Source organism: Cydia fagiglandana, chromosome 22, assembly GCF_963556715.1.
Source record: "Cydia fagiglandana chromosome 22, ilCydFagi1.1, whole genome shotgun sequence".
Lineage (NCBI taxonomy): Eukaryota > Metazoa > Arthropoda > Insecta > Lepidoptera > Tortricidae > Cydia > Cydia fagiglandana.
The window spans coordinates 6686836-6711820 of NC_085953.1; the positions used below are offsets into that span (position 1 = coordinate 6686836).

Below are 24985 nucleotides of genomic sequence, written 5' to 3' on the forward strand. Positions count from 1 at the left end.
GGGTAGATCTTGTTTACTTTTATTTAAATACCTAAAGATACAGATTATAATGGCATTCAATCGCTAATCACTGCTTATCAGATTATAATAACAAAGAATTGTATTATGCAGTTGAATGACCTATCTTTTGAATACCTGTCCTCCAAATGTATTACAATAAACAGGTTATCAGTAATGATGCATTCATTGCCAATTTTATTTATCAATTGAATGTTTCAATAGAAAAATAAAGCTATATACAGTTTACCTACAGATTGGACACATGTGGGCTGCATGTAAGTGGATTTGTTACATACAGTCATGTTTCCTTAAAAGATAACTAGTTAGAAAGTTTCGTTTTTTGCGATTGAATATTGAGCAATCGATGCAAACATACAACTTTTGTTTTTAGTAAGTAAAACAAGTAAATAAGACAATTTATAAATGTGCGTTTAAAGCAAAATTTGTTAGGTAATTATACGAACGATATAAATAGATTTTTTCTTACCAAAATATTCTTAATAGATAAATCCGGGGATCCGGCGAATAACCTTGATTGTTGACACTAAACAACTATTCTTCACTACGATTTCGAACAGCCGACGCGGCGATTTAAGACCGATTAACACTTTAACTTACAATATAACATACACGGAAAACTATAAACAATAGTCGGAGTAGTTTTTTCGTCCACATTTCTTCACTGTAAGGATATACTGTGCAGTTGCCATCAGAGACTCAGCGTAGGAGTCGGTTTATTAAGGCGTGGGCCGATCTCTATTCAAACAAAAGGCCAGTTTAACGCGCAAACCCGCGGAACCTTCAATCCACTTAAAATCTTCAATAACACTAGCTCACATCCTATTCAGAATCCAATAAAACACTCGAGAGATCGAGCGGCGTAACGCTACAAGTATACAACAAATGATAAAATTGATAACATGTAAACAGAAGCACCGGTCGTAACGAAGAATAACAACAACACAATTGATTGTAACAACGCAAGGTCACGGATTCACTATGTTCGCAGCGAGTGCAATTTATTTCTTCGCCATTACAGCATGACGTTTTTACACCGGAGCCGTTGGAAAAACTCGCTTTGTTTGACATGTCAATGTCAAATTCGTCGAATTCGTCTTGGCAACTAGCGCCCTCTAACTAGTCCGTGATTGGTTGATATTTAGAAAGTATTAATCGCGACCCAAGGATTGTCTATGGTCAAATGAATTTTTCTTCAAAAGATAGAACTAGATGGCGCGCTTATCAAAATTGAATACATCTTCATAACTTATCAACAGATGGCGCTAAAATAAAAATTAATAAGTTATAGATGACGCTAGTAACCACCTTAATTTTAGCTTTGCCAGTTTCTCTTTTATTTTCTACGCCTGATACATTTAGTTTAATACTTATACCTACACAAAAATACAGGAAAGATGCTTCGTATTAGAACAAAAAAAAAATGTATTCAACAAAATAAAATATATTTCTGTATATTCGTCACAAAAATCAGATCGTTTTACTCCTACGCGACTCTATACAATAACAATTAGCTTTATTATTTTATTCAACAATGAGAAATTTATTCTCTCAAACGTAAAGGCTCATTTGGCACATCATTAAAAGCAGTTCCTAATTGTTTAGTTGTTGGTTGACTACTTTACATCTATCAGCGGCTGCCTTCACTGCGCCGATGACGGCTGATCGGAAACCTGAAAACAGACGAGCAATATTATAGTAACATAGATAAGTAGGTAGATAAGCATACTGCAGGTTATGTAATATTAAGTAGTTGTTTGGTGCGCGATATGCCCAATTCGGAACCAATAACTACTCGTAAGAAAATCACACGATAGACGATACATTAAAATGGCCATTGGTGCATCTTCAATATCCATATAGGAACTTCTTCTCTATCCATATGTGAAAACTTTTTTTTACCAATTCGTTGGTGAATTTAATAGCGACTCTATCTATAGGGACTTTATGAACAATTTAAATCAAGAGGAACTTACCATTCTCTTCCAAGTGATAAGTCCCATCAGCGGTAGACCCAGCAGGGCTGGTCACGTTATCTTTCAACTGCGCGGGGTGTCCACCGTTGCGGACCATCGCGGCTCCACCCAGGGTGGTCTGTGCGGCCAGGCGGAGCGCCAGGTCGCGGGGGAGACCGCAGCGCACACCGCCATCGGCCAGGGATTCTATGAGCATGTAAACCTGAAACGAAGGTTTTATTCATAAGTATATAGTAGTAGTAATCACTTTATTGTACACAACACAGGTTTACAAAAATAAATTACAGTAATGGAAGTACAAAGGCGAACTTATCCCTATATATAAGCCTATAAGGGATCTCTACCGCTAACCTTCGAGTACATGAGAGGAAAACTCCAGTCAGGTCAGATAGACAAATTTACGGGATGTACCAGTAATATTTAAAGTCTTAGTCGTGTATTATAAGTCAATGTTGATTGTAAGAATGTCCTTAAGTACCTACCTAGGTGTTTTTTGGGTGGATATTAACGTGTGCTGCTATTTATTGTGGGTGTTTTCTAAATCAACTTCGGATTGTGCCTAATGCAAGGGTGGGTTATAAGTTAGGTAAGTTTAACGCAGAGCATGTAGCGTGGCGTCGGGCTCACAAAAGATTTGAGCAGCGTGCACTAAGGCCGCTCCTATACGTTTGCATTTGTTACATGCACGCCGCACGCCTCGCCCCGCTGCACGCTCAACTCGAGCGTCCACTCAGGCCTTACACTAAGCGAAAATGCATCAGCCGTTGCAACCGCTCTTGACATAGCGTTATAACAATCATTATTCAGGGATGGAGTGACCATTGATGAAGTTCTTACATAAGCAGGTCCACTGCCGCTCAGCGCCGTGACTGCATCCATCTGGTACTCCGGGACCTCGTCGCAGCTCCCCACGGCCCTGAACAGCTGGGCAGCTAACTTGGCGTCGTCAGCCGTGGCCTTGGCTCCGCGGCTGAGCGCGGCCGCGCCCTCTTTGACAAGGGCGGGGGTGTTAGGCATGACGCGGATCACGCGGGCTTCTGATGGAAGGTTCTGGAAGTGAGATATTCATAAGATAATGTATTAGGAACGTAGATAAATTAACATCTTCGAGCCCGTAGGCGGCTATTGTTATGTTAGATTCATAGTTAAATACAAGCAATGCCACGAAGATGGATAAATTCCTCTAGGATCAAAGACATCATGATCAGGCAATATATATAATTTACTCTCTAAAAAGAGTTTTTAGTCAACTCTATGAAAATTGAGGTTAGTAAATTCTACAGCTGGAATGAAATGCTAAATATTGTATAATAATTGAAAGCTAGTGTGATGGAGACCTTTGGACCCGGCATGGCTCAGAACGGGTTTTAGTTTCTTAAGTTTTATACATATTATACATAATATGTGTTGTATCTCTAATTACATTAAATAATAATATAGAAATATATACGTGCTTTATTTGATAGCTAAATCAATAAGTCAACTAAACTCAAATGTGACATTCCTCTAGTCATCGATATCTAAGTAAACCATGAAGGTCTAACACTCTCCCTCGTTAATAGATTCAAAGTCAGGTTAGAGATTGAGACGTGTTGGTGCTTTTCTATTTCTTGTACTCCGGCGTAGCACGGGCTCTGTAGAGTTCTCAACCGTATCTGGCAATGTAGTTGCCTGTGTCTCATCTAGGGTTGGAGGTTCTGGTGCTACATCCATGGGTATAGGTAAGGTTCCTACGTCAGACACACCGCTTTGCCTAGTACTTGGGCTCGGTACATTCTGTGCATCATTAACCCGTTCTGGGGGTGCAGTTGTTTCCACATACGGTTGACTTGGTGTAGGCTCTGTGATAGGTGAACTTGGCCTGGGTAAATAGACGTATGGAACATCACCGCTACATGACGTCTTTTTAATTTGATCTGTATGTCTCTGATGTAATTTTCCTTCTACTTCGACTTCGTAGTGAAGTTTCCCTTTTCTTTCCGTAATTGTTCCAAATTTCCACTTGTTGTCGTCGTACATTCTTATTTGAACTCTATCACCTCTTCTGAATTCCTTTTTCACAATCTTGTCGTCATTATCATTTTTCATCCTTATCTCTGGTACTCTCTTGACTAAGTCTATCCTTGTCCGATATAATCTTTTAAACATCATTTCTGCTGGGCTCAAACCCGTAGCACTGTTTGGTGTTTTCCTGTACATCATTAGAAATCTATATAGCTTGTCTTGTAATGTACCCTCTTCATTTGCCATTGCTTTCAGCTTTCTCTTTACTGTCTGTACATATCTTTCGGCTTGGCCATTCGTCGAAGGATGAAAAGGAGCAGTAAATTTAGCCTGGATTCCATTTGATTTGAGAAATCTTTGCATTTCTTCTGACCGGAACTGTCTGCCGTTGTCTGAAACTTGCGTAATTGGTAGTCCAAATGTTGTATATAGCTTTTTAAGAATATTTATTGTTGCTGTTGATGTAATTGAATTTGTTGGTGTTACTTCTAACCACTTTGTATACGCATCCACAACAATAAGAAAGTAATGGTTCATAAACGGTCCGGCATAGTCTATGTGTACTCGGCTCCATGGCTCTTTCGGATATTCCCAAGTATGTACTGGTACTTTGGTTGGATTCTTCTGCATCAAACAACATACTTTGCATTTCTTTACCGTATTTTCAATGTCCGTATCAATATGTTTCCACCAAATGTAGCTTCTGGCTAAAGCTTTCATTTTAACAATACCTGTATGGGCCGTATGAAGTTCTTCTAATATTTGTGGTTGTAGCTTCTTAGGTATGACAATTCTTATTCCATAGAAAATGCATCCGTTTTGCAGTGAGAATTCATGAAGTCGATTAGGGTCGTCTCTACCCGACTGTATGTCCATGTAAAGCTTTTGTAGCTCTGAGTCCTTCATTGTAGCGTCTTTTATTTCTTGTAAGGTTATTGGCATCTCTGATATTTGATTTAAGTAAAACGCGTCATCATCTGTAAGTGTATCTTTTGCTGTATCTGTAGGATTAGGTAGTCTTGAAAAATAATCGGCATTTGCATGTTCAGTCGTCTTTCTCAGCTTTATATTATAATCAAAACCTGCTAAAAAATTTGCATAGTGTACTAGTCTGATCGCAGTAGTAGCAGGTGCCGCTTTTTCAGGGTGTAGTATTCGTGCTAATGGTTGATTGTCGATGATCAATGTAATTTTTCGTCCATAGCAGTATTGGAAAAATTTCTTAAGTCCCCATATCAGTGCTGCCGCCTCTTTATCTAGCTGACTGTACCCTTTTTCTGCTTTAGATAGAGATCTTGACGCAAAAGCGATAGGTCGTTCCGTCTTGTCTGGCATAATGTGTGATAAAACCGCTCCAAATCCTGTAGGTGATGCATCTGTGGCAAGTGTCACTTGTAAATTTGCATGAAATGGTATTAATACTTTATCCCCGCATATCTCTTCCTTCAATTCATTAAAAATCTTATCACATTCTTTTGACCATACAAACTTGGTATCTTTTTGCAACAGCTTGTAAAGTGGATTTAGTTTTGAAGCAAGATTGGGAATGAATTGTTGGTAGTAATTAATCATCCCCAAAAAAGTACGGAGCGATGATACGTCTGTAGGTCGTGTACTATTTTTAATGTCGTTTACCTTATCTTGCATTGGATGAAGGCCTTTTTCATTTATCGTGTGTCCCAAGTATGTAATTGACTTTTGGAAAAATTGACATTTCTTTTTATTTACATGTAATCCGCATTCCTGTAATTTTTGGAATACCGCCTCGATTCTCTGTAGTAGTTCCGTATATGTGCGTCCTTGTATGGCAATGTCATCGAAAAAACAGGCTGTACCTTTCATTCCTTGCAGGGTTTGGTCCATGTATCGTTGCCAGATGTTCGGCGCTATTTTAACCCCAAACATTAACCTCTTCACCTTGTAGGTGCCTTTGCATGTACTAATAGCTTGCATTGCGGCTGTTTCTTCATTCGTCGTCATATGTAAATACGCCTGATTAATGTCTAGCGTGCAAAAGTATTTCCCGCCGCTAAGTTTCGAAAATACCTCTTCTATTCTAGGGATCGGATAGTTGTCATCTTCCAGGTTTTTATTTAATGTAGCTCTAAAGTCTGCGCATAAGCGTACCTTCCCAGTTGGTTTTATCACCGGAACTACTGGTGTGCCCCACTGAGAATACGTTACTTTTTCTATTATCCCTTCTTCTTCTAATCGGTCTATTTCGGCTTCAACCTTGTCTTTAAGAGCAAATGGTACTGGACGTGGCTTCAGAAATATAGGTATAGTACCATCTTTTAACTTAAACGCAACTTTAAAGTTTTTAATTTCTCCCACTTTTTCCGAAAATAGCTCTTCATGATCTTGTAATAATTTGTTCAGTTTATCTTTAAATTCTTTCTCTGTAACATCTTCTTCCGTAATTGTTTTTATGTCAAAGTCTATATTTAACGCTCTCAACCATTCTCTTCCAACGACTGTGTCTACGTCATCATTGATTACGAATATTCTTCCAACAATCTCTTTATTTTTGTATAGGATTTTGACTTTGCATATTCCAATAGGTTCCATTATTTGTTTGTTGTATGCACGTAGCTTTATATGTGTATTTTGTAGTTTCACGTTTTTAAAATTCTTTTCAAAGTATTCTTTAGAGCATGTAGTAACTGCAGCTCCCGTATCCATTTCAATAGTGTGCATTTTTCCATTTATCTGAAGTGTAATGTTGAATTTGTCTGTAGATGAGTTATTATGTATTTTCTTTATTTCGTATATTTCTTCTTCACTTTCGTAGTATGATAGGTCACTATCCATATGAAGTTGTTTTTGTTCTTGGAAACAGACTGACTGTACATGTCCCTTGGTGTAACATTTCTTGCAGTATAATTTATTTCTCAGTTTACATTGATTAGCTTTGTGGTTTTCTTTTCCGCATCGGAAGCAAGTGATGTTATCCTTCGTATTATTATTTCCGTTGTATGTATTTTTATTTTCATTTTGTGTATTCGCATCTCTTTTATATGTATTTCTGTTTTCATTGTATGTACTTGTATTACCATTGTATGTACTGTTTCTGTATCTATTCTTTATTGATATTTTGTTTATGTTAGGCTCTATTTCTTGTCCCATTTCTTTCGTTTCAGATTTGGATGTTTCTATAGCCAAGGCAATCTTGATTATGTCATCAAACTTTGTATCAGGAGATTCTTGTAGCAGTTTTTCTTTAATTTCAGAGCTTCGTAGTCCGCGTATGAATTGGACACGTAGGTGTGTGTCAAATGTTGTTTTGTTGCAATTGTGGCAGATGAAATTGCATTTACCTCCTATTTCTTTGAGTCCGGCTACATAATTGGCAATACTTTCACCTTCATGCTGTAATCTCAGGCAAAACTTGTGTTGTTGTGCTACTTCACCGGGTTCGGGTGCAATTTGATTTTTCAATATCTTTACTAGATCGTCGTAAGACTTTGATTCAGGTGTATTCGGCGCTGTTATATTTTTCAACACTTGGTAGTATTTCGGCCCGATGCAGTTTAAGAAAATTTGTAACTTTATATTTGCATCCGTAACGCCTTTAAGAGTAATGTAATTTTGTAGCCGTTGTAAATAACTATCGAATGTTTCGTGTAATTCATCGTAAGGTTGGAGTGTAATTCCGCTTACTGGTTTTGTATTTGCGCTTTGGTTAAGCAATGCGTTTTGCAAAATTATTTGTTGGCTTTGCATACCTTTCATGGTTTCCATCATCTCGGCGAGCACTTCTGCTAGCTTTTCCATTGTAAAGGAATTAGTCAACTAGCTGTAGTTTGAGGTACCGCGGATATAACTTCGCGTGGAATTATTGTATTTTTATTTTATTCGATCATAACTCGTCGCCATTCTGTTGTATCTCTAATTACATTAAATAATAATATAGAAATATATACGTGCTTTATTTGATAGCTAAATCAATAAGTCAACTAAACTCAAATGTGACATTCCTCTAGTCATCGATATCTAAGTAAACCATGAAGGTCTAACAATATGTAAAATGTATCAGATAATGAAATAAACTTTTCTAATTGAACACTTGATCTTCAAAGTGTCTCGATAGTATAAGCATCCCAAAGGGCCAGCCTAGTCCGTCATGTCACCTCTTCTGGCGGGTGCTTATTAGGTACCCACAGTTTAATCTCGAAGATATTATCAATCAGTTAAGGGAGGATATGTCGTGGCGCGATCATAGGTTTGATTATTTCATAAAATGCCATTTTAGAATTGATCACTTCATGATATGGCTGTGCTGGTGCCATAAAATGATCAATTCTAAGATCTGGCCTCGACACGACAGATATATAAATATCCCATTCACCTTCTCAATGGTAGCCGTAGACACGCCCATGGCCACTGAAATGAACAGCTTTCCCTTGGATGCGGGCAGATCGCGGACCTCGCGCAGCGCCGGCCCCACGACCTCTGGCTTGACGGACACTATCACCACCTCTGAACGCTCCACCACTGGCTTGTTCTCAAAGATGGCGGTGGCTCCCAGGCCCTGGAATTATAGAGAACAAAATTGAGTAATGTATGAAAGGGTAGTATTCCACCTGTCCAATTTCTGACCAAGATATTGAAGACCAAGACAAATAAAAAATAATACCTACTTATAATAATTGAGATACCTACTGCAAATACAGTGGTAATAGCCACGCGGCACGCTTAAATTTTACCATATTTAGGCACTTGAGTATTTTTTTAAATAGGTATCGTTTTGTTTATTGAAAATGATTTTGTAATATGTACATCAATGTACCTACATGTATTACGAAATCATTATCAATAATCTCGTTTCAATTAAAGTTATTTCGGAGCTATTTTTCATTCACGATATTATATCTTATCTTTGTTTGCCTTATTTAGCTCTATTTTCGTTCTAATTAAGTATAAGCCGTGCACGTGTTACACCATTGATAATACAAGGATTATGTAAGTACTTATATCTGCATCTTATTTATTTGTTTATTTATTGTGTTATAAAACTAAAAACATTACGACAATGTCAATTTGTTGCGAATATCAGGCAGTATTTTTTCTTGATTTACTAGCAATCAGGAAATTAAATAACTAAAAATTAAACGTCTAGAATGATACCTAGTTGACTTGGGTACAATATATCTCCATACTCGTAAATGACATGAATTATACAACGCAATAAACCTACGTATAGACGTATACAATACTTGTAATGATAATATTTGTAGTAAACAGTGTTACAGCCATTCAGCGGGCGATATCAAATGTGATAGTGATAAGTTGATAACCTTCCTTTAACTCTTTTATTAATACCCACTTTGTACTACTCTTTCAATTAATACTTGTACTATAAAGAGTCTTCTTCGACATATTTGTACCTACTTGTACTATCTTGTACCTATCAAAGGGACCGACTAATATAAGAATATACAAACACAAGTAGCACTTAAGATATGTGGATACAGACACTTGTGTAACAAAGCTTAAAAAGACGTAAATAAAGTTGCAAGTATAAATAACATCTGACTTATGGGATTAATACTTGATTGTCTCTGTTGTTTATTTATTTAAAACACTTGTTGTACGTCACAGAGGTACGTGTACCTACGTGTTTTTATCACGTGAGGTACACAAATAGTTATATAGCTATCATCTTAAGGCTTACTTAACTAACGCTATAAAACACGTACCTACCTACGTAGGTATAAAGTGTCTTTTTAAACATAGACTGCATACGATGCACTTTGGTAAATCTTATTTTTTAATGTTTGTTATGCTGTAGGTATTTGATTGTTTTTTAGTTGTTTTGCGGGTAGTCTGTGCTGCGCTGACGACTCTACCAGGCGTGGCTCACTCCGCGATTTCGTCGCTTTGCTACAGGTAGCTATAAGTACATCCGTTCCACCCCAATTTTGGTGGCTAGCCATAAGCCGCGCGTGGCGCTGTCGCCACCTAGCGGCAGTGGCGGATTCTCCCTAAGGCCCAGTAGGCCCGGGCCTAGGGCGGCAAGATATTTAGGGGCGGCAAATTGGGACAAAAAATGATCTGATGATAACAAGAAATAACAAAAAATTTAGTCAATATGATGGGTGTCGAGAAAGGGGCGGCTACAGGGCCTGGGGCCTAGGGCGGCAAAGACTGCAAATCCGCCACTGCCTATATAGCGGCCATATCTGTCCTACTGCCTATTGTTATTCTGTGACTACTGCCTATCTGCGCAAAATGGCGCCCGCATGGCAGCTTTGGAGCACAAGTTTTTGACAGAAAATATGCCTGTACTTCCTATGACCTGATAACATTACAGATAAGTACGAGTACCTATAAATTATTATGATTACCTTAAACGCTTCAGCACTGGCGGTATCAGCAGGGTGCACGCTTGCCGTGATTTCTTCAGGTTTCGCCAGCCCTGAAAGATTTCAATGTGCTGTTGATAGCAGTGTTCAAACAATTAACTTTCTACTATACCTAGTAGGTAAACCATAGACAATAGACAGTGTACAGTCACCTAATCTAACGTTTAAAATCATTCACACGGCGTCTACGCGGGAAAGTCTATGAACGATTTTTTAAAAGTTGCCATACAAATTTTACTGTCACTACGGTATTCTATAAAATCCCGTTAGTTTACGGTATACCTACGGGAAAAATTTACGCTGTGCGAACCTAGCCGTAGACCTCGTAAAACCCCAAAACAACATGGCTCCACTGTAATAAAACCCAAAAACTGAATCGACAAAAAAAAATATACGAACGCAATTTTGCCCAAGCTAGAAAACTTTTGCTTCTCGGACAATTAATCAAGAATATACAAGATTTTGGAGATTTTTTTGTTATATTCTTTATTAATTATTGTGTTTGGAGTTTACCTGCAGAAATGAACCCGTTGGCCAGAGCGAAGGCCAGCCGGCCGCCCCCGATGAATCCGATCTTCATGGCTTCAGACACTGAAACTGGGACAAACAGACACTATTAGGTCTTACATAAAGTTAAGGATGACTCACGCTACACCGGGCCGTGTCCGTGCCGGAGCTTCCAGCGCTTAATTTTCTATGACATGACAGCTGTGACCACGATGCGCCGTAAGCTCTGGCCCGGCGGCCTAACATGACACATTTACCTATATACACCTTTAAATTAAGGACCATGTCATGAAAAATTTTCATGAGACTATAATTATTTTCTAGAACAGACTCAAACCAAAAGTTTAAAGTTGGTTCAAGCTATAAATTTCTATTTAATTTCCCCTTTAAAATAATAAAAATTCAAAAGTGCAATTTAATTAATATTTATTTCTCCAACAACACCAATAAACTATGATTACATGTAATATTAATGATGTAATAACAATAACCTGGTACATAAACGCTTGCGACTAAAATAACCGTAACTAACACACGTGTGTCGTCAAGTCATTACATCACCTACTGTCATTGTGTTGTTTAGGTACCTATTTACGTGTTTTAGTTATTTCTATCACTCATATATTAACCGACATGTAGATACTATATCCTATCCTCGTGCCGCCCACCATACATAATTATAGCCAAGGAAATTAGAATCTTTTTGTATTTTCAAATGGGTTAAATTTCATTTGTTCGAAAATTTTACGAGACAAATGAAATGCTGCCTAATTTGTTTTTTATTAAGGTTGACATTGCATCGAAACTGATTGTACATCCTAATGTACATTGGGCGGCACGAGGCTATAGGTACCTAAGATACAAACATATAGAAATTTAAAATTCTCAAAAAATATCCATCAAAACCCTAAAAATTTCACGCAAAGGTGCATATAGTTTATCAAATACTTAAGTTATGATAGTTACTTACTTATTGTTTATGTTTGTATTCTGAATGCAGTTTTTAAAAATTGTAAAAATCGGACATTTTAACATTCATTAACTTTTACAGCATTTTTGGTGCAGCGGAGTGGTGTTAACGGAATCGGTATAAACAATTTCAACCCTAATGATTAATTAGCGTTAATATTAACCTTAATTTACCATTTCAGTTGGAATTGCTGCACCAAAAATGCTGTAAAAGTTACGATTTCTGATAATTATATGTACCTACATATCTCACAAACAACGTTTCTTTTCAATAATTACAAGGAATTTGTATATTTCTGCGTCGTTAGACATTACTGTTTGCGTTTAGGTATTATATAAGTCTGCTATTTATATTACATTTACTGTATTTTCAAGCATTATGAAAACAAAAATAACATTGCTAACGGACAAACAAAATGAAAGTTACAGAAACTTACAATTAAACGCGTGCAAGTGAAGACTGCTCACAATCCCGGTGTGTGGACGACTGTTGTTATCTGCTCTATTCTTATCTCTAACACAATACACTACTTTGAGATGGAGTCATTAAGGACCGTGACCTACGGTTCAATTGTTTAACAGATTGTCAGATAAAAAACCGTGAAAAACAGACAAGTTTTCATAACGAGATCGAAGCATTTTTAACTTATTTCCCTAGGTGATAGCGCTATAAAATAATAGCAAATGCCTACCTATATATTTTAGTATTATGTATAAATAATCAATAAAGAGCAGTAAAATATATACCTATATTATAATACATATAATGATCCTTTTTTACATGCTTTTTACTTTTTGGCCTGTGGGCCGAAGATAAGGTGAAGTATGAGGAAGGTTATTTATAGGTTATTTTAGTTTAGTAGTTATTTTAGTTGTAGATTTATTGTAGTTTTTAATTTTAGTTTATAATTGTTTTTTTTTTGTTTATATTACAGTAAAAAAAAATCAAACAAATCCTTCCAAAATAACACAACTGAGAATGAAGCATTCCTACGCTAGGTAAGAGTCCGTTTAAGTTGAAGCTAACTCTGTAAACCCTTGGCAAACATCATTTTAATTACGGTGAGCTGTGCCACAGAATAAATAATAGTACTAGGTACAGAAGACTCACTCCCTAACAAAACGCGTCTATTACGATCAACACAGATATGGCCGCTAGGTGGCGACAGCTTATGGCAAACCCCAAAATTGGGGCCGAGCGGATGTACTTTTAGCTACCTGTAGCGGTTGTACGAAATCGCGGAGTGAGCCACGCCTGGCTGTGCTGTGAACTCAGTGTGGAAGAAAATATGACGTTCATACTGGGACTTAACACTTTGTCACTGCCAAGTTTGTGCATATTTAGGTTATTTAGACGGACTCAGGTACCTAAATTGCTCTAGGAATATTCCTAGGTCTTCTGGCATTACAACATTTTTATAATATTAAGCTCCTACTCCATAACTCTGAGCAATATTTCTTTGTCACTTATAAGCTATGAAGAACTCGATTACCATTGCAAACATATGTTTCATCTATTATAGTTATTCTGTGTCTATACGTAATATCAAAGACATATGTAACTTCGTATAAGATGAATAGAGTCTAACGAAAAACCGTGGCTCGGAAATCAAGAAAAAGTCATTCTCGGATAGATGCCGCACACACCTTTAGCCTATGCTCGGCTAGATGGCGTCACGACACCGTTTCATATATAACAATTTTAACACATAGATATCAGTGAATGAACATGGATCAAAATGATATAAAAATAATAAAATCATTTCTCCATATACATACATTTTTTAAATAAAATTATACGTTTTCATTTTGAGTTTTAGTCGTGTGTCGATAGATGGCAGTAAATTTACTGTGACTACAAAATTTAATGACAGGACCCCTCTATACTATCTATTCTTTTTGGTAATATCGGTCACACCTAAAGGATGACTCACGCTAGACCGGGCCGTGCCCGGACCGAGGCGTCCGACATGTCATTTTCTATGACGGCTGATCGGTGATCACGTGGTGCTTTCCGTAGAAAACGAAGCGCCGGAAGCTCCGTCCTGGCCCCGGCCCGGTCTAGCGTGAGTCATCCTTAAAAGTGGCGCCCGGTTCAAACACATCTATTGGGCATTAAGCTTGTCTTGGTTTTTCTTCCGGACTCTCAGGGTACAGTACCTGAATTTAATGAGCTAAGTATCTCTAATACACATGTATAGCAGAATATACACAGAACTCTTACATAATAGACACCCCGCCGCTTGTTCCTAGGTACTTCGTTTTGTTGTGTATATATATCGTATAGGCTTGATTGGGTTCAATTTATTTGCACAGCCTCGACTGTCGGCCTCAATGAATGCTAATAAAACGTGCTAACGTTCGCTGCACTTGCACGATGCACTTGTGATGCATTTAAACAAGTTCGCTGCATTTACTATATTGACATGACATGAATATTACATATGTTACTAGCGACCCGCTCCGGCTTCGCGCAGGTAGTTCAACCAACTCACACAAAACCTTTTAACTTTGGACGCATTGATTGACGAATCCAGCAACATAAAATCTAGTTTGATGTATTCAAAAGGTATCTACTTAAATACAAAATACAGTTCGTAGCGGCCCCCTTTTTTTTTAAATATTTTTCGATAAATTTAAATAATCACGATTATTTAGCAGTGGCGCTAGTGTACACGTTGATGGGCTCTTAACAAATTATACCTATACCTTCCTCACACAACCGCATGATCGCAACTCAGTGCGTCATTGCGTTAAAGCTACAGATATCAGATTACCATAATCAAGCCTGGATACGTTGTATATCAAGTACATATATCTTAACTATAAATAGATCAAGGGATCAAGGGGTAAATATATACTTATCCATACCCTCCTAAGGCCCAGCCATACAAATGAAAAATGCAAAATTTTCCACAGAAATTTGAACTTACAATGCATGAAATAGAGTTCAGTTTGCGTTGTTCAAAAACTGGACGAAACAAAGCGAAAGCAACTCTGTTCCAATTTGTAGGGATTGCAATCCGGTCCGGCGGATCCGGTAATCCGGCCGGATCCGGCACATTTTTCATGACACCGGATCCGGCAAAATTCACCGGATCCGGTCCCGGATCCGGTAAAGTAAAATAAAGCGCTAAAATATAAAATAACAGCTTAAAACACTGCTAAAATTTAAAAGTTCTCGCCAGTATTCGAATTTTCTCGCTCGCAAACAGCAACACAACAACTTGTTTGTTAGTTGACGCCAGTCTTCTAGCCGACGAAATATGTGTCGTGAGATTTCCGTGCACCGTAAGTACTGGATTGGTTTATATTCAATTTATTGTGTTGTTACATTGTAATTTAATGTACATGTTCTTTCGTTTTATTTTGTACAAACCATTTTAGCCCACTTATAATAAGTGTTACCTGCATTTAAAATATAATGAATAAATATTTATAAAATTAAATAGAGAAATATATGTTGACTTTTGACGACCGGTCTGACCTAGCCAGTGGGTAGTGATCCTGCCTGTGGAGCCGCGATCCTGGGTTTTCGAATCCCGGTAAGGACAATTATTTGTGTGATGAGCACAGATATTTGTTCCTGAGTCATGGTTGCTTTCTATGTATTTCATTTTAAGTATTTGTATATTATATATCGTTGTCTGAGTACCAACAACACAAGCTTTCTTGAGCTTACCGTGGGGCTTAGTCAATTTATGTAAAAATGTCCTATAATATTTATTTATTATTATTATTTATATGTTATTTTGTTATTATTATGCTACTAAATGTACTTGTATAGGTATACACGTTTATTGATTTTGTTTGCCAAAACTAAAATGGTTGAATTGAGAGCACCTTTTTGTTGGAAATGTGGGTTGGGCTATAGATATTTTAAGAGAAAAAGAAGATTTTATTTGTGCTTAAGTAATGAAAACGTTGATTTTTGAAACTTAAAACAGCCGTCATCGAATTAAACTGTTGTGAGGCATACTAACATTGAATAATTTACAGTTTAGACTCACTTGCTTTTAGTCACTCGCGCGACATGTTTCGGAGAGCCTAGGTCTCCTGTTAAGACACCCGTTTTATTAATCCATTAAAAAATATCCTTAACTTCGCATATAACGCTAAAAACATGATAAAATACGTGACTTGATGAATTTTTTATCCGCAATACCAATCCGGCCGGATCCGGCCGGATCCGCCGGATTGAGGCCAAAATCCGGCCGGATCCGGCCGGATTCAAAACCAGTCCGGATTGCAATCCCTAGTTCCAATCGAATATGATTAAAATTCCATTGAACTGAATAAGTACTATAGGTAGGACCTTGGGCCTTAGGAGGATACAATTAGATACGCGGTTATTCACTAATGGCATTCACTGATAAGTCATAAGTTAATTGCTGATTAACCTCACTTTCGTATACTGAGACCATCCTTAAGTCGATGCTCATACTTAATAATTTCTACTGTGATCAGCAATAGCTTTTTTTTTTCATTATGAATGGGCTTACTCATGGCCACAGACAGACTAGCCGCTTTTTAAAGTTTTCAGAATGCACTTAACAATTATTTATACAATATGTTTTGGTGTGGTCCAAATGATGATGGAAGCGCTAAGCTCGTTAATAATATGCTAGACCGCGCAACCTTATTTTTATTCCTAACTAAAATAGACGTATATATTCACAAACTACTAAGATATCCAGGTACATAAATGTACCTATACCTACTCATCGAGTATGGTAGGTATAGTATACTATTGGACCTTGATCGTGTTGACATACCGACACCGCGACTTGTTTATATTCTAATTAGGTGTTATTATGCATTTGCCTAGTGCATTCTAGGTAATAAAACAACTAATAAAACCTAGAGGCTCCGAGCTGGAGATCTCGCAAACCCTCATATCGCCGCTATTTTTAAAGCATTCCAAAAACTAAATCTTTACAATTTTAGGTATTACTTATAGAATTCGTTCAAAAGGTTTTAACGCTACGTCTTACGTAGGCGAACAACGCGCGAACGCGGCGCGGCGCGGCGCGGCGAAAGCGGCCGCCGCCGCGCCGCGCCGCGCCGCGCCGCCTGACATTCGCGTGCAAATCGCGCCGCACCGCGTTCGCAACGAGATCGCTTACGTAGGACACTTCTATGGGCATCAAAGGATTGATTTCGCCGCGCCGCGCCGCGCCGCGTTCGCGCGTTGTTCGCCTACGTAAGACGTAGCGTAAGAAAATCAGTTGAGAAATGCTACTACGAATGCAATTTTATCTAAGCTAGAGCACGCTTTCGCTTCGCTCGGTCAATAATAATACATAATTGGTCATTGGATATTATTTTAAAGTCTCATTAGTCATTAAATACCCACTTTACAAGCGTTTAGGTATGTTTTCTATAGGAGAATAACTTCAGCTACCGAACTTAATTCAAATTTTTAAAACGGTTTGTCGCGAATGTTAATTAACCCCAGTAAAAATAGACCTCCAGATACATCACATAAGTTCGTAATCAGAGTTCAGCCTTAAACTGGTTAATTTCTAGCCCTGGGATGCAAATAACAGATTGTGTTTTGTTTGAACGTATCTGTTCATTAAACTAATACAAATATTTAACTTCTACACGAGATTCATGTCACTTTGGTACAGTCGCCATCAGATATATCGGAGCAGCTAAGGCGCTCACAAGTATCTGAACACGCCTCTATTGTCAGGGCGTTACGCTACGTCTTACGTAGGCGAACAACGCGCGAACGCGGCGCGGCGCGGCGCGGCGCGGCGCGGCGCGGCGAAATCAATCCTTTGATGCCCATAGAAGTGTCCTACGTAAGCGATCTCGTTGCGAACGCGGTGCGGCGCGATTTGCACGCGAATGTCAGGCGGCGCGGCGCGGCGCGGCGCGGCGGCGGCCGCTTTCGCCGCGCCGCGCCGCGCCGCGTTCGCGCGTTGTTCGCCTACGTAAGAGTCGTAAGACGTAGCGTTAGAGTGCGTGTTCAGATATTGTGAATACCGTGGCCGCTCCGATATATCTGATGGCGGCTGTACCTAAAAGTATTAAGCGACTAAACAATGAAATTGCATGTAGGTATGTTTGGCTGTATTTAAATAGTACCGTAAATTTAACATAAGCCCCTGTCAGAAAAGCAATGATATTTTGAGGTTATTGGGCAAAATGCGATATACTATCTAAGGTAAGGTACCTATGTGATAAGATAACCTATAGGAAGACGTACGAGACTATATAGAACTGGTATTTTTTCATTTATATGTTTTTCATGCCATTTCACGTTAGATAATGTTAATTTATTCCAGAACATAGAGGTAATTACTTAATATAATAGGTAAATACGTTACTCTACCGATGTATCCCCAGCTGAAGGCAGATATTTTAGGTAAGAAATATCTACCTACGGGCACAGAATAGGTAAGTAATAGTATTATCATCTACGGGACTTACCAGAAACTTGATGCATGTTTATTGCTTAAGTTCCACTTATTTTTTAAATTAAATCCTAACTCAAAAGTAGAAAATTCTTTCAGAAAATTCGTAAGTTTTGACAGCAGTTCAATCAACAAACGTTAGATAGATAAGCTTGCGAAATATTGGGTTCCATCATAAATTATTAGTACCTATATACACTCGAAATTTAATATTTTAGACTAAATCACTTTTAAATGCTTGTCCATTACACTACGCAAGGTTCTACCTATCCTATCGTACTAACTATCCCGATATCTAGATTTTATATACCTACTGGCAAAATTCGTAAAAGCTCAAGCTTTGGGCATGCGCAACTTTCACCCGAAATATTCCGTGTTATTGTGAAATTATGTGGAAATAGTCTGATAAGGCACAATATTCAAGAGAAAAGAAGTCAAAAAATGCACTGCCCTACAAAAAACATTGTAAGTATCTATATACAATATTTACATGTTAAAGTTAATTGTGAGATAGAGATATAGGCCTAATAGGTACTTGGGTCTCTACTGTAAAACCTGTCTTACAAAGCTTTCGTTTAAATTTATAAAATAGTGTTGCATTCATATGTAGTTATACTAGTTATGTACTTTAAATACGGGATACATAAACACACATAGAAACAAACACATCACGTTCTTTTAAGTTTATAAAAGTTTAAAGACAACTTACTAATACTTACATTTAATCATTTCCGATTTTTTATTTTCACTCAATCACAACACTATTAACACAAAAACCAGGTTTAAACTAAATCAACTTATTAACAATGTATCTAATGACACTGTTAGTTAATGTTGGACATATACTAATCGTGGTGGACGGAGTCGCATTGCCATGCAAACTAAACGCATGCTGATACAGCTGATACCTTTGTGGTAAGTACTGTTGAGTCACAAGTTGTTATGCGGTAAATATTTAATCGCTATAATTATTTGTAATAAATAAATAATAATAAATAAATACTCCAGGAATCAATATGTACACCTGAAAAGGTAAAGTATCAGTGTAAAGAATGTGTAATTGTATTTTCGACCTGCAATGTAACCTGATTCTTATAGTATTATACTTATTATATCATAAAAAACTTTGAAACTTCTAGAAACTAAGAATAAGAACGTGATTGGGAAAAGTTCTGAAACTAACTGCTATAAGAAAATACCTGCTTCTTTCATCGTAATTTACAAATTACTGTCATTCCTGTATTTCTAATTCTACTATTCTTCGTAACTATTTTTTAATTTATAAATATTAAGTACTTAATAAAGAAAGAAATTCATAGGTGTCTGTGAAGTCCCCAATCCGCATTGGGCTAGCGTGGGGACGTAAATAGGCTGAAATGATGATGATGATGATGATGAAGTACTTAATATTTGCCCAAATATTAGCTACTCAAATTGTGGATGGATTTAAGTAGTTACCGGTGCCTATAGTATATTTAAATTAACCTTTTTACAAGAGTCGACAAAGTGAACGCGTAGAGTTGCGAAACATGCAAAAGTACATAGCTATTATGACCATGGCGGCCCGTATGGTCGTTAGCCACCAGTATAAAAATCCTTCGTTTTGTAAAGGGTCACAGAAAGCATTTCGCTAGCGACTGTACGCTAAATGAATGTGCTGATAAAACGCGTTATCTGTCCAGTTGGACGGGAAATGTGTTTGGACCAAGTCCATAGGTCGCTCTAGGTATGTAATCTCTTAAATAGAACATATTTAAAACAATCCTACTTCTTTCCTATGCATTTTGAACCGTCCATAGATAATAGACGCACATATTACTATCTGCGGTCTAGCATGAGTTGCGTTCTCATCAAGCGCGACTTCAAGTAGTTCAAATATGGATTCGCGCGTGAGGACGCAACTTATGGTAGACCGCCTGTAAGCTTTTGTGATGTTTTTACACTTTTTTTTTTACCATAAACATAAACTTACAATTAATAATGGAGTAGGATAGGATCTTTAAGAGTTCCAACAAATAATATTAAAGTAATTTCGACCATTGTTACAAGTCTTCGGTAGTATAGTGGTAAGTATCCCCGCCTGTCACGCGGGAGACCGGGGTTCGATTCCCCGCCGGAGAGAACACCTTTTTGACTCTCTTGTGTTTTTATTTTTATTTATTTTCATTCATGTGAACTGTTTTGAATTTAAAACATGTCAAAATAAATGGTCAAAGGATTTTTTTTTATTGGTCTTTATTTTTAACACAAAAACAAATTTAGCAAACTACGCCATCTATTGCGCTTTGCGCGCAACCCGTACAGAGAGGCCATAGAGTAACTCTACTTTCTCTATGGTATGGGGTCTCGATTAATACTGCTCCTAACACATTTTATTTTACTAAAATATATTTTTTATTAGTCTAATAAATCGAGAAAAGTTCGATCTTATTGCACTTACAAATTAATGATGCTAGGATTAATTTTATTATTTATTATAAATAATTTACGAAACAAATTAAAAACAAATAATATCTATGGATAGACTTGTCAATGTCAAATGAATAAAAGCGCGGAAATTTAAGTGTAAATTTTGTTGGTTTTATTTCTTATGTTTAATTATATAATTATAAGATTTAGTCCTTTAGAAATTACTGTATACTTAGGCTGAGGTTTGCCTCAGTTTTACTTACATGACTGTAACAATTTCGTGTCAGACAATACGGTTTTTGTCAAAATGTGTGTTACCATTTGTAACGCGAATCGATTTCTTTCTCATCGCATTAGGTACTGAGTTACGCTAAGAGTACGCTAAGGAGTAAGGATTTATTTTATTTTGCATTCATCTCGCAAACATAATTTGGTGCTGAGGTTGGTGCATAATTTTGCTTTACTTTTTTCATAATGTGTTCTCTCTTTCATACTATTACTCCATTTCACTCATGTGTGCATTAGTTTGTTTCTTTCGCACACTCGTACTCTCTCGCACTCGCACTCAATGCGTTTCACTGCGTCGCGTTGTGACGGACGAACGGCGACGTGCGGACGTTTGTCTATGGAACAGTCGCTCGCGGCACGACAAGCTCGTATTGAATTTGTGAGAAACTATTTCATGTGTAGTGAAATAAGAGAAATTATCACATTTCTCGCATGAGAGTGAATAAAATAACCGTTTGAACATGGCGTTGGAGGGTGTTAAAAGTGAAAAAAGTGAGGAAAACAACGGGAACGTCCCAGACGGCAAGGCGAACGGGGTCGACAACAAAAGTAAACAGGTACTAATAGGAGGCATTTTCCGCGATTTTCGCACGTTTTCCTCAATTATTTCTATATAAAATACAGTCATTTATGACTTAGGAAACTGTATGTGATTTAATTATATTTTTTTGGGTGTGTTTCTTTAAGTATTTAATAAAAGAAGGGCTGCAGTCTTGCGGGTTTTTCGCGCAGCTCGGACTAGGTGTCCGTCTAAACAGGGATGTGACCTATTTTGGGCGTATGCGGTATTATCGGCGAAGCTCCACTAAACCATACTGACCAATATATAAATAAAGAATTTTATGATGCTACAGCAATTTTTTGTTGTGCGTCATCTTAACATATTTACGAACATAAATGCGAGGCAAACAAATTGATTGAAATCATTGATAGGCAAATTGTTAGATTGCATCACATGAATAGGCATCACATGCTCTGTTATTGAAGATTGTTATGTTATCTTTTGTTTGACCTTGGCAGATAATGGTTAATTGGTTATGCAGATATTATGATACAAAATGTAACTTAATACAGGGTGAAGGCTTCTAGGCGTGAAGGTGAAATTAACTTTGTATACAGCTAGTCTACTTGATTATTTATTATATATCTGGATGCTGTTAAGCAATAATGTGTCAAACCACATTATTTTTGCAATAAGATGTCAAAAAAAAATGATGCTTAAAGTTTACATTTTATTGCAAAACTAATGTGGGTTGACACATTTTTGTTAAACACCATCCTCTATGATATTATAGCTATGGAATGTCTAATAATCAATAACAGTTGAGAGATTTTTAATCCGAAAGAAAAACATAAATTTTTGATAGGATCAATTTGTAAAATCTATTCTTTTTCCTTCAATAATCAATGTATGTTTATTTTTAGGCATGAAACAAAATCTTTACAAGAATAGGAGCCAGTTAGGAGGAAGCAGGCCATTAGACAAACAAATCGTTGGAATATTAAGAAGAATGTCCATGTATCAAAACTTCAAGTTTAGTGTGAAAAATATTTGTTAATATCATAAATTTCATATAGTTATTCTCACTAGTTACCACCAAGTTTATTATTTTAATGGAATTATTTTTCCCAGTAGTCACTACTGGTAAAAGGTGGGAAGTTTATTTCCCAATAGTACCAGTGGTAAAAGGTGGGCATTTTATTTCCCAGTAGTTACCAGTGGTAAAACGTGGGAAAAAAATCCCAGTAGTTACCACTGGTAACAACTTGGTGGTAACTAGTGGGAATAACTCATCGAAGTTAGGTCACAGGTTATCACAAGTTTTTTCAATAACTTACTCATACGGGAAATTGATAATTTCTGACCTTTTCCGCTAATTGATAAGAAACTATAAACTACCTAAGCCCGTTGAGAAAAGTAGACGTGTGTTTTGTCAAAATATACAAAAAAACACTTGTTTGTTAGTTATTTTAATGCAGAATTTAGATGTAAGTACAGTCAGCAGCAGAAGTTGCTAAGCGGGCGAGGTGTTCAAAATTACCTTGACACACTCTTATTCTCTTAACAATAAAGGCATGTTAAGATCATTTTGAACACTTGGCCCGCTTAGCAACATCTGCTGCTGACTGTATTCATGTGGCTTTTGATAATAACTTATTATAAGTAATTGAAACCTAACAAGTTTTAATGTACTTAAACTGAAAATGATCTCTCAATAATATCAAATGAGAAAATTGACCATAAATAAATGAATTGTTTTTATAGATTATTAATGTCTTCTTTAAAGAAAAAGAACTGAGGGTGTAAGTTAGTGTATTATTTGTAAATATAGGTTATTACAGAGGTAGTTAATATATACTATACACACACACACACACACACACACACTATATACACTATATTTTGCGAATTGACAACAAAAACATTGAACATAACATATACAAACAATTTCAATTAAGTTGTTGTTAAGATAATTTCAATCAATAGATATTGTTAGACCAATCATGTTAATATAAAATAGATAATTCATTCCACTCTATATTAGATAACTCCAGGGACAGGAACCGGTTACCTTAACCGGGGTTTTTCATAGGGTTATTTTAGAAGCGGTTGTAAAAACCCCTACCATAACGGTAACCGTATGATAAGGTAACACTTTGATTCGGTAACCGTATCAGATACGGTTAACCTCTGTTACCGGTAACCGAAATAAAAACCCAGTCTATTCAGTTACCTCATTATAAGGTTTTTGACTAGTTCAAACGATTGCAATCTTTACGCCCACTTAAATTCAACTTGTTATTGAATAACCGAGGTTGGCATGGGCGATCTATGAAGCCTCCAGCACAAACAAGTTTTTTTGCCGTTCCTTTGCTTATCTTTATACCTACCCGTGTGGTGTGTTCTTATTTTAAATCTTATTATATTATAAATAAAATAATTAAAATAAATAATGTTAATAAATAAATAATTTAAATAAAATATATAAAGTAATTAAAAAAAAAACAAAATAAAAAAATAAAAAAAATATAAAAAAAATATAAAAAAAATACATAAAATAAATAAAATAAATAAAATAAATAAAATAAATAAAATAAATAAAATAAATAAAATAAATAAAATAAATAAAATAAATAAAATAAATAAAATAAATAAAATAAATAAAATAAATAAAATAAATAAAATAAATAAAATAAATAAAATAAATAAAATAAATAAAATAAATAAAATAAATAAAATAAATAAAATAAATAAAATAAATAAAATAAATAAAATAAATAAAATAAATAAAATAAATAAAATAAATAAAATAAATAAAATAAATAAAATAAATAAAATAAATAAAATAAATAAAATAAATAAAATAAATAAAATAAATAAAATAAATAAAATAAATAAAATAAATAAAATAAATAAAATAAATAAAATAAATAAAATAAATAAAATAAATAAAATAAATAAAATAAATAAAATAAATAAAATAAATAAAATAAATAAAATAAATAAAATAAATAAAATAAATAAAATAAATAAAATAAATAAAATAAATAAAATAAATAAAATAAATAAAATAAATAAAATAAATAAAATAAATAAAATAAATAAAATAAATAAAATAAATAAAATAAATAACATATATAATATATAAAATAAATAAAATAAATACTTCCGGTCCTGTAATAATAAAATTATAGGTCGTCCGTTTAAAACGAATCCTCAGCCCGCAAGTAGCTTCCGAGCCTCGACAATAATGTACTAAAAATGTAGCAAACCAATAAGCAACGGATAATAAAGGTTACCATAACTGAATGAAAACCTGTTGAAAACCCTTAACAATGTTAGGGTTACCGTTTCAATAAGCTTACCATTACAATCAGGTAACCGTATGATAGGGTTACCGAATGATAAGGTAACCGAAACGATTGGGTTACCGAATTGATAGGATTAAGCGTAAAGAGGGGTTTTCCGGTCCTTGGGTACAGTCACCATCAGATATATCGGAGCAGCCAAGGCGTTCACAAT

At 36.0% G+C, this 24985-nt stretch overlaps 2 protein-coding genes and 1 non-coding gene across 4 annotated transcripts in view; 2 read left to right on the forward strand and 1 right to left on the reverse strand.

The window, feature by feature from the left end:
* Window positions 1–1444: 1444 nt before the first annotated feature.
* LOC134675606 (uncharacterized) lies at window positions 1445–19132 on the reverse strand. 2 transcript variants are annotated; one of them, XM_063533930.1, is made up of 7 exons: window positions 18984–19132; window positions 10877–10960; window positions 10346–10416; window positions 8347–8529; window positions 2832–3044; window positions 1995–2196; window positions 1445–1691 (listed from the first exon to the last, which is right to left on the reverse strand). In XM_063533930.1, exons 1-7 carry the CDS (start codon window positions 18991–18993, stop codon window positions 1612–1614), a joined length of 843 nt encoding a protein of 280 aa, XP_063390000.1. In that variant the 5' UTR covers window positions 18994–19132; the 3' UTR covers window positions 1445–1611. The 2 variants fall into 2 exon arrangements, with proteins under 2 accessions (XP_063390000.1, XP_063390002.1); XM_063533932.1 differs by lacking the exon at window positions 18984–19132 and adding an exon at window positions 12273–12382 and having other exon boundaries at window positions 10877–10954.
* A 1181-nt stretch (window positions 19133–20313) lies between these two features.
* Trnad-guc (transfer RNA aspartic acid (anticodon GUC)) lies at window positions 20314–20385 on the forward strand. Its single transcript has one exon. It is a non-coding gene; the product is annotated as a tRNA-Asp (tRNA).
* Window positions 20386–21255: 870 nt separating this feature from the next.
* The window catches only part of LOC134675454 (uncharacterized), a 238950-nt gene continuing 235220 nt past the window's right edge, over window positions 21256–24985 (forward strand). Inside the window, exon 1 of the mRNA XM_063533723.1 lies at window positions 21256–21518. Coding sequence (XP_063389793.1) covers window positions 21423–21518 — 96 coding nt within the window. The 5' untranslated portion in view covers window positions 21256–21422. The remainder of the gene's footprint in view (window positions 21519–24985) is intronic.